The sequence below is a fragment of the Alexandromys fortis genome, unplaced genomic scaffold (genome assembly GCF_014885135.2).
Source record: "Alexandromys fortis isolate MF-2015 unplaced genomic scaffold, M_Fortis_MF-2015_v1.1 scaffold_14, whole genome shotgun sequence".
Taxonomy (NCBI): domain Eukaryota; kingdom Metazoa; phylum Chordata; class Mammalia; order Rodentia; family Cricetidae; genus Alexandromys; species Alexandromys fortis.
The window spans coordinates 17,405,171-17,415,377 of NW_026067910.1; the positions used below are offsets into that span (position 1 = coordinate 17,405,171).

A 10,207-nucleotide genomic window follows, 5' to 3' on the forward strand; every position below is an offset into this window, starting at 1 on the left:
AGCACTGGTACATTAGCGTGGTTGTTGGCGTTGGTTTTCTGATGAACAGCGAAGAGCAATAGAAACAAGCTGTGAGGAATACAGCGTCCAGCAGGAAATGGGTAGAATGGGAGTGATGGAGCCAAGTGCCGGTGTTACTAGAGCACAAACAATTATAGGACGGAATGAGCATACATTTGTAGAAGACTTGCATATGGCATGCAATCAGAAGCCAAATTATAAAGCAATCTCTATCCTGTTGCTCTAGTGTGAAGACAGAGTTTTAACGTTCCTGTAAGCCAGCCTTGTGTGTACGTACATTCATTTCAAGTACTTGCTAAACTCTTGGGGATATCTAAGATGAAGCTATTAGGTTACTCACCTTCTCCCACATTTTTTATTAAGTACTGGAGGGTCAAACCTGGGTTCTTGTGCATTCTAAGCAAGCACTATGCCACAGAGCTGCATCCAGCCCCACCCCTATTTTCAACTTAAATAATTTAAATTAAAAGAATAAAAACAAATGTGCTTTAAATTATTTAAAGGAATAAAATAAATATTTGGTTTATAATACCTAGTCAGTAAAAATAGGACAAGTACTGAAACCTGGATTTGATGAAGCATGGCAAAGAGGTATCATAAGTTCTGTGATTGTGTCCTGTTGCATCCATTTTCCAATAAATGACAAAACATTTATTGTCATTTAGGGCTGAGAAAATTTCCATCATACATATACACCACATTTTCCTTAGCCTCTCCTCTGTTGTTGGACACCTAGGTTGGTTCCATAAGTTAGTTATCATGAACATTGATGTGCAAGTATCTCTAATGTGTCCACTTGCTCTTTTGGGTAACAGCCAGCAATGGGAGATCTGGGTCAGAGTTCTTTAAGAACCCTCCATATGAGGTTAGGAGTGGAGTGGCTGGACTGATTCCCACCATCAAGGTCTAAGGGTTTCCTTTTGTCTACTCTGTGCCTGAACTTATTTATTTTTCTTAAATGACTGTCGCTGCGTAGATTGAGATTTTTTCTTTCTTTCTTTCTGGTGGTTCGTGAGGTTGGGTTGAGCGTTTTTTCCATATGTTAATTGGTTATTGTATTTCTTCCTTTGTGAATTGTCTGTTCATTTCATTTGCACAACTTATTAATTGGATTTTTCTTTTGTTGCTTGGTTTTTGTTTGTTTGTTTGTTTGTATAATCTAGATATTTTTTACTATTCAGTGAATTTCCTTTCTACTTGGTTAACTGTTTCCTTTTATTGCAGTAGTTTTTTATTTTTTTTTTTAAGACTTTCTTTGTGTAGTCTGACCTCAAACTGCAATAGTTTCTTATCTCCTTTTAAAAAGTTGATGGCTATGTGACATCACTATGATAAGTGACCCAGGCTGGAACAAGTCAGGAGAACCAGCTGCCTGCGAACAAGTTGCAGGAGCTGCAGATTGGCGTCATTTAAAGCATAGGCGAACCGACAGAATTTCTGAAGGACAGAGTTCTGTCCTGAGGCACAGTTACCTAGAGCATTCAAGAATCACCATCTAGCAGCACGTGATAGTCGTCAACAGTGTGTGTAAGCTGAACGTACAGTTTACTCACCATGGCAAACATCAGCAAGCTATAATGAGTGTGGTATTGAAAGTACAAAGTCTTTCCATGTCCACCTCCCTGATGTCATTAGCTCGTGGGATGCCTGGCACGTGGGGCCGTCCTCCGGCCTTTCAGATACACATTTCCTTCTTTCTCTTTTTCCATTGACCAGTTGTTCGGGAAGAACCTACCCCTGCCATCCAGCAGGCTCAGCAAGTACAGAAGACTCAACAGGTACCGCAAGTACAGCAGGCTCAGGCTGTACAGCAGCCCCCACAGGTACCGCAGCCTCAGCAGCCTCCGAAAGCTCCACAGACCCAGCCGCCTCAGCAGGTTCAACAGGGGCAGCAGACCCCTCAGACGCAGCAGGCTCAGCAGCTGCCTCCATCCGCTCAGCAGCCTCAGCAGCCTCCCCAGCAGGCCCAGCAGGCCCAGCAGACTGCGCAGGCGCAGCAGACTCCCCAGCAGGCTCAGAGGCGATCAGCTGTCTTTCTCTCCTTTAAGCCCCCAATTCCATGTCTGCCCCTGCGCTGGGAGCAGCAAAGCAAGCTTCTTCCAACTGTCGCTGGAATCCCTGCCAGTAGAGTTTCCAAATGGAGCACAGATGAGGTATGTTTGCTTTCGTTACTTTATGTTGTTGTCCTGTTTGGTCTAAGTGCAAGGATGTTGGCCTCATGAGTGGGTAAATGCATGTACTGAGTAAAGTCTAGTCTCTTTCTTGGAGGAATAAGAGAAACTTTGTTTGGAGGGAACTACCTAAACTATAAGTTTCAAATGTATTTTAGAATGGATCCCAATTTCTTTTTGCTCTTTATTAAGCACTTGGAATTTTGGTATTATTTTTGACAGGTGTCAGAATTCATTCAGAGCTTGCCTGGGTGTGAAGAACATGGAAAGGTGTTTAAGGATGAAGTAAGTGTTCGTCTATATTGCAGTATGTTTCTTTTTGTTTGTTGTTTTTTGTTTTTTGTTTTGTCGAGACAGGGTTTCTCTGTAGCTTTGGAGCCTGTCCTGGAACTAGCTCTTGTAGACCAGGCTGGCGTCGAACTCACAGAGATCCTCCTGCCTCTGCCTCCCGAGTGCTGGGATTAAAGGCGTGCGCCACCACCGCCCGGCCTGCAATGGCGATGCAACAGTGGAGAAATGTGTTAAGTTAGCAGGCAGGAAGAGACGAGTGCCATCGAAGAAGACACTTCTGGCATAACTGCATTACACGTGGCATTAGCCACTTGAATTAAAACGTCTTACAGAAGATGAGGGCCAAGAAAAGCTTGGACAAAGCATTTCGTGATCGTGCACAGTAGAACAAGGCTCGTTCTAACACTCCCCACAAAACTCAATAGCATGTTCTTATATAGTTCATAAGCACAGTTCATATAGTCTCATATAGCACAGAAATAAATCAAAAGAAGAAATTAGCAGTGCTTTAATATGGGAATTTTCCCTTGTTATTTTAATTTCCGATAACCCATCAGTCCTGGCTCCATTTGATGCTCAGAGTAAAGATTACCGTTAGAGCCAGAAGCAGTCTTACCCGTGTCTCAGTAGTATGTGTAAGAATAGGGATTTATCGCTTGAGATTATATCTTTTAAAAGTATTTATTTATTTCAAGTTAATGTAAAAGTAACAGGTTTCCTTATGGCATTTTCATATACACTATTTTCTGACGAATGCCTTCCCACACAGGGTTCTCCCCCATCTCCCTGTTCACGCCCTCTTGTCCCATTCTGCCCCCAGTATTCCTTGTTCAGCTTCATGTCACACGTGGTCCACCACCCTTCCCATCCTGCTTCCTTAATACTTGCAATTAGAAGCGTGATTGTATTTGAGACAGCATACAGTATTCAGTCTGGTTACTTGAATTAATATGGTCATGTCCAGACCCAACTAATTTTCCTGCAAATTTCATATTTTTATTTCTCTCTGGCTGAGTAAAATGCCATTGTGTATATGTCCAACTTTTTTATTTCCCATTAAAGTATCGATGTACGTATAGACTGATTGCATTGCCTTGCTGCTGTGAGTAGAGCAGCAATAAACATGGTTTTGTGGGGATGTAGAGGCCTTTAGATACCAAGGAGTCTCATATTTTGTTCTGTGAGAAGCTTCTACACTGATTTCTGACGGGGCTGCACTAGTTTGCACTCTTTCCAGCAGTGGGTAAGGGTTCTTCTTCCCCCCCGCCCCCGCCCCCATCATCTCCAATATTTGCTGTCATTTGTTTTCTTGTTGTCAGAACGTATGTGCAAACCAATGAATAACACGGGGCAGTCGGTTCTCTTTCTCATGTGGGTCCCAGGATGAAACCCATGTTGTCAGGCTTTATCCAGTGGGCCATTTCAACAACCTCTGCATTCTATATTTCGTAGAATGGGGAAGATATTAAAAACAAAAACAGCTACTTACATCTATAAGCCTGCAAGTAGTTAATTCCAAGGAAGCCAGGCTTGTAGTAGCTTGCTTGGTGTACCATGGCAAAGCATCGATCCGTAGTTTAAATAGCAGAAATAAACTGTCTCACAGGTCTGGAGGCAAGACTAGAAATCAGCCTCCTAACGTCTATTTTAGCCTGTCCTGTAGCTTATAGATAGTTCACTTTCTGTTTTCCTATGTGTCTGTCTCTGTGTCCAAATTTACCTTTTTAAAAAAAAGAAGAAGAAGAAAACCTTTTGTCTTGTGAATGCTAGTTCTCCTGGACCAAGAGCTCACCTGGCCAGTGTGGACTTTCTTAACCAGTTGCTACTTACCATCACTATGACATTATTTCCACTAATAAGTTTCATTCTGAGCAACTAGGTAGGACTTAGGAATTCAATGCAGAATTTGCAAAAGAGGGCCTGGCAGGATGGCTCTGTGGTTAGCGGCACTACTCTTCTAGAGGACACAAGTTTGATTCCCAGCACCCACATGGAGGCTCACAACTGTCTTTAACTCCAGTACCAAGGGATCCACTACCTCCTTCTATCCTCCACAGGCAATGCACATGTGTGGTGTACAGTTATACATACATACAGGCAAAACAACAATACACATAAAATAAGGGAGGGAGAGAGGGAGGGCAGACCCAAAGGAAGGCTTAAAGAATTTGCAGCTGGGCAATGCGGTACACCCCTTTCACCACAGCATTCCAGAGGCAGGGGTAAGGTAGATCTCTGAGATCAAGGCGAGCCTAATGAATTCCAAGACATCCAGGGATGTAGAGAAACAGGGATGTCAAAAAAAAAAAAAAAAAGAATTTTCAGTTTAACCCCATCAAGCTATTCACTGTGTCAAACTTTCCAATTACTCTGAGACAGAAAAAAAAATGTCTTTCTTGTTGTTGTTCAAAATGGGGAAATTGAAGAAATTGATGTGTCTTAAGGCCATCCAATTCCTTAAAGGTTGAAACTTGTGTGTGCGTGCACGTGTGTGTGTGTGTGTGTGAAATCTGTCACATTTTCACCCTACTAAACCAAATAAGCATTTTCATCATCTTGTAGCTTTGAATTTCAAAGTGTCCTATTCTGTAATCCAGCTTTTCATCTTAGAAGGGGCCTAGAAAGAAAAGGCTGTGCACAATCACCCTGATAGTGAAAGAAACAGCCTACAGTCTGTGATGCTTAACACCGGCCTCACAGTCTTCCACCCCTACTGTTGTTGTCTCTTCTGCTTATGGAAGCTGAGTATGGCCTCGCCAGAAAAAAAAAAAATACTGTATTTTCCCTCACGGTAGAAGGCTGAATCTGTTAGGTGTTTATATATAACTGGTTCTTTGCCTGAGTCTTTTTTGTTTTTGTTTTTGTTTGTTGTTGTTGTTTTTTGTCCAAAAGCATTATTATCTTTTGTAACTAAAAAAACCAACATATTCTTCTTGACTAAGAAGGACTCAGAGGAACACAAGGTTTGGGGATGGGGAGATGGCTCAGTGGGTAAAAGGGATTGCAACATGAACATAAAGACCTTTGATCCCCACCACTCAAATAGAAAACCAGGCAGGGCAGCACACGTCTGTAACTCCAGCACTGAGAAACATCTGGGTTCCTGGGACTCGCTGGCTACACAGTTGAGCTGCAATGACAAGCTCCAGGGTCAGTAAGAGACCCTGTCTCCAAGAGTAAGGTGGAGAGCTATAGAGTTAGGCATGCAAAATTGAACTCCGGCTTTCTACACGCACACATTCACATACTCATACACACATATTCTCTCTCTCTCTCTCTCTCTCTCTCTCTCTCACACACACACACACACACACACACACACACACACACTTGAAGTTATAAGCGAGTATGACCTATTTTTGTGGACTAAGGTTTCAGACAATTGAGTTTTACCTTGTTGGATGTATGATTTTAGGTAAGAAAGACCCATAAATCGGGACTGTTGTATGAACTCTAGTGTATGCCGTCTGAGTATTGCTGTGCAGCCACCTGTATATAATATAGCTGTGTATGTCCCGCAACAATGCATCTGGTTAATCCATATTCCTTTGTTTGTTTTTTCCTTCCTTTATTTCAGCAAATTGATGGAGAAGCATTTTTACTCATGACCCAAACAGACATTGTTAAAATTATGAGCATTAAGCTGGGTCCAGCTCTCAAAATTTTCAATTCTATTCTGATGTTTAAAGCTGCGGAGAAGAATTCCCACAATGAACTGTGAAGGCGGTGAATTCTGGTACCTTCAGCTTCCGCTTTAAAGCTCATCATGTTTATTCAAAGCACAAGGGCGGTTCTAGCTCCTGAGGGAGAAGTTTTCAGGACTCACAAGGGCAGCGCACGGGAGTCCATCGGTCCCTCCAGACTGCGCATGCGTTCCTGAACCGTTGCCTGGGCTTCTCACCAGCCGCTGGCCAGCACCAGTCATCTTTCAGTTCTGCTCACCGAGCTAAACTTAACCTTTGTAAATTTTTTGGAGGTGGGAGGAGGGTGGGGAAACGGGGGCTTCATTATTTATGGATGGGGGGGGGGCAAAATAAGAACTTTCGGCATTTTGTAAACATTGTTGGATTCTCTTTCATGTACACGTTCTTTTTTTCAATACTTTCAGAAACCTTTTTATATAACTGAACTTCAACCTAAACCAAATCCGTTGAAACCTGGCTGAGAGTAGCCTGGGACTAGTGTCTGTCGTGTTCACCCTGTGCCATATTTGGAATTGCAGCATTAGCCAAGTGTAATTTCGCGAGTCACGATATTGCCTAACTGTGTGTCATCCTTCGTTGGGACTGAAGAACTGTAAATACTGCCTTTCTTTGAATCCATGTTCTTACTTTTGCACGTATTATGAATTGTTAAACAAATTACTTTTCACCAGCATCTTTACTGTTGTTACCAAAAAAAAAATGTATATAAAAGAACGGAATTGAAAAATAAAATATATAAACCTACTTAGATTTGGATGAAGCAGTGTATCTGAACGGATCAGTTTTGTACATCATGGTGCACATGTGTTTGCAGCAGTCAGCTCCGGAGAATTGTTTGTGGTTGGTTACCTTCCAGGGTTGATCGGGAGCTTGATCTCCGAGATGACCGTGTGCATCGCTGTAAACGGCATGGAAGTAACTGGTGCTTTACAGGAAAGGACTCGTTCTGTTGACAGAAACACTAATGGTTCAAGTGATCCCATCCGTCTCCCAGGTCCTCCAGATCCACAGGATTTCCTCCAAGTGAGCTGAGAGGCAGTGTGTGGATGGTACTGCACAGACCTGTGTGACAGAGAGAGTCACACCAGCAGACCCAAACATTCTCCGTGCTCACGTGTCGAGAAAGTGGTTCCCAAAGCCGCTATTCGGGAGCTGCCAATGTGGAGCCATTCCTTTTCCTATTAAATATTTTGCCTTGATTTTTTTTTTTTTTTTAAGCATCTGGATGCACTTTAAATGAAAGCCCCTGGTTATTTATAAGTCCATAGCTGGCAGTGTTTCTTTTGTAAGCATGCACTTCTAAGGGAAAGGTAAATTATTTTGTCAGGCTTTTGATGGACTTTCTAATGCCAGGATTAGACGTTTGTTCAAGGACCACTTTAAAAATAGAAAGTTTCGTGGCATGCTGTCGGAACTCTGGGGGAAAGTCCCACCTCTTTCCATAAACTCTCTAATGCTTCTCTGACGTAGGACTTCCTTTGATGTGCCATCGTAGGGGTTTATTATCAGCCCTTTGCATTTGTCATGATTCAAGGTAAAACAGGGTCCGTGACATCTGCCGTGTCCAATTCATTTCTCTGCATGACTCTGCTAAAGAAGCTTTTTGTTGTTATTTTTCCTTTTTTGTTGTGTTCAGTATTTGTACATTAACTTGCACTTGTTACATGTGATATGAATGAAATAAAAACTTAATTGCAGATTCTCTTTATTATATGTATGATTTTTAAGGAGGTTGTTACATTGGAGAGGTAGGGAAAGGCAGGAATACCATCATTTCTAAGAAAAGGTATAAGGCATGAGTGTATATTAGAGCACCTACCTGGCATTTATTTGTGAGACCCTGGGCTTGACCTGCTCCAGGACAAAACAACAACACATAAACCACAGCAGCAACATTAAAGATACCATAGGACAGGGGAGCTGCCTCCATTGCTGAAGTGCCTGTCAGGATAGTGTGAGTGCCCGGCACCCATGGAGAAACCAGGCACATCTGTAACCCTGGTGCTGTGGGGCCAAAGACAAAGGGATACCTGAAGCCCATTTGCCAGGAAGTCTACCTAAAGACTCCAAATTTAGTTAAGAGGCCATGCCTCAAAAAAGCATAGGTTGTGAGGCTAGAGAAATAGGCCAATGGTTAAGAATACTTGACTCTCAACCATGTGTAGCTGCAGTTACAGGTGTCCAGTCCCCTCTTCTGGCCTCCATAGGCTTTGGGCACATACGGTGTACAGAGTTACATGCAGGCAAACACTCATACTTCCTAAAAAGGAAGTGGGGTGCGGAAAGTAATAATACAGAAAGACACAGGATTATAGGAAATGGACCACTGACCACACATAGACACACAGGAACCAGCACACACACCACAAAGGAAAGGTGTGTGCGGCAGGGGGCAACATAGCGATCTAATGACTGTTGGATTGAGTATTTTTGTCAGTGTACTTAGGGAAGGATAAATATTTTTAAAAAAAAATTCAGCAATCATATTTTTTAGCCCAAGTAGTTTTCTTCCACATTGAGAATATTTTTTTTCTTTCTTATTTAAAGTGTATGCTATAATGAAAGAGATTTCCTAAATTTTATTAAAGATTTAACTCAGGACTACACAGAAAAACCCTGTCTGGGGAAACAAAAACAAAACAAAAAAAAAGACTTTTCTCCTAAGCAGTATGCTGTTCTGTTGCAGGAAAAGCAAAGCACTGAACATCCCTGAGTGGTGCAGGATTCCGTGTACCTCAAGCATGTGATCCTCCACTGTCCCATGGCTGCAATATGCTCTGAGTGTTAAAGGAGGAAATAGGAAGGGCTGACGGTAAGGGATGCCTGAGTAGATGGCTCAGGATGAGACAAAAGAGAAGGATGCCTCTGTGGGATGCACAGGGACCGTCCTTGAGGTTCTGAAAGATGTACAATACTGTACAGGGGCAGATGAGACCTGCCTACAGGCCCATCTATCCATAGCCCAACTATCCATAGCCTCAGCCCGTCACTCTGAGCGACAGCGACACTCAGCTTCCGACTGTGACCCTATAAGGAAAGACACACTTCAAAATTTAGTAAGCCCAGATTGAAGACAGATTGTGGAATTATTAAACAATGGATTCGAGAGGGTAATTTGAGTAATAAAAGTTTGTAAGGCAGTTATTTTATCTTAGTGAAAAGGAAAAAAAAAATTAAAATTTTCAGCATTTTTTTAAAACTTCATTTGATGAAATAATCCAGAAAATGCTTACCCGATTGTGTTGCAAGTATTAACACACTGAAATCTCTGTAATATCTAGGATGTGAATTAGGAAATAACATGATATTTTGATGATACTATCAAGACATACCTTAAGCTATTGCTTTATGGTTTTTTCCTTGTGGGATTCTTCAGAAAACCGAGAACTGAGTCTTGTTAGATCTCAGAAGTACTGCCTCACCATTATTATGAGTGAACAAATACATTTCTAATGAGACCATAGACCACAGGCTGAGCCTGTAGGGAAGGAACCATGGAAGATGGACATGCATGCTGACCCTGTGCCAAAAAGACTATCTACCAAGGAGGTTGCCTCAAGACTGCAGCTGTCCTCGTGTTCAATATTAATAGAAGGAAACCAAAACATATCAGACCAAGCAGGCCATCTGGGGTAAGGAAACTGAGGATTATGTATTTCTTTTTTAAATATTAAAGTTCAAGATATTTCCAATCAATGTTCTAACCAAAAAGACTTAAGAGGTTGTTGTCCAATTCCTGAACTTTCAAGTTATCACACTGAGTTACATTCAGGGTCAGACCCTAACTGGGAGGATGATACACCTCATAACGTCTTAAAAACTGATACTTCTGAACATGTAATCTTGGCCATATTCCTATGGACTCAGATCAAATGCAGAACTTTTAAGTAGTATTTTATTACCAAACTTAACAGAGAGCTTAAGTATCTAAGTTAAGGACAGAAGCATCAAAAATTCATTGACACAAAAAACAACATGGTTTTTCCAATCCCTACCTCTGAGGCAACCCTAAATGATTCT

The 10,207-nt window shown here is 41.9% G+C and overlaps 1 protein-coding gene across 13 annotated transcripts in view; it reads left to right on the forward strand.

Moving 5' to 3' along the window:
* The window catches only part of L3mbtl3 (L3MBTL histone methyl-lysine binding protein 3), a 108,174-nt gene extending 100,290 nt beyond the window's left edge, over positions 1 to 7,884 (forward strand). For all 13 annotated transcript variants that reach the window (XM_050138071.1, XM_050138072.1, XM_050138060.1 and 10 more), the window contains 3 exons: positions 1,738 to 2,174; positions 2,415 to 2,477; positions 6,061 to 7,884. In XM_050138071.1, the coding sequence (XP_049994028.1) occupies positions 1,738 to 2,174; positions 2,415 to 2,477; positions 6,061 to 6,204 (644 nt within the window). In that variant the 3' untranslated portion in view covers positions 6,205 to 7,884. The remainder of the gene's footprint in view (positions 1 to 1,737; positions 2,175 to 2,414; positions 2,478 to 6,060) is intronic.
* The last annotated feature ends 2,323 nt before the right edge of the window (positions 7,885 to 10,207 follow it).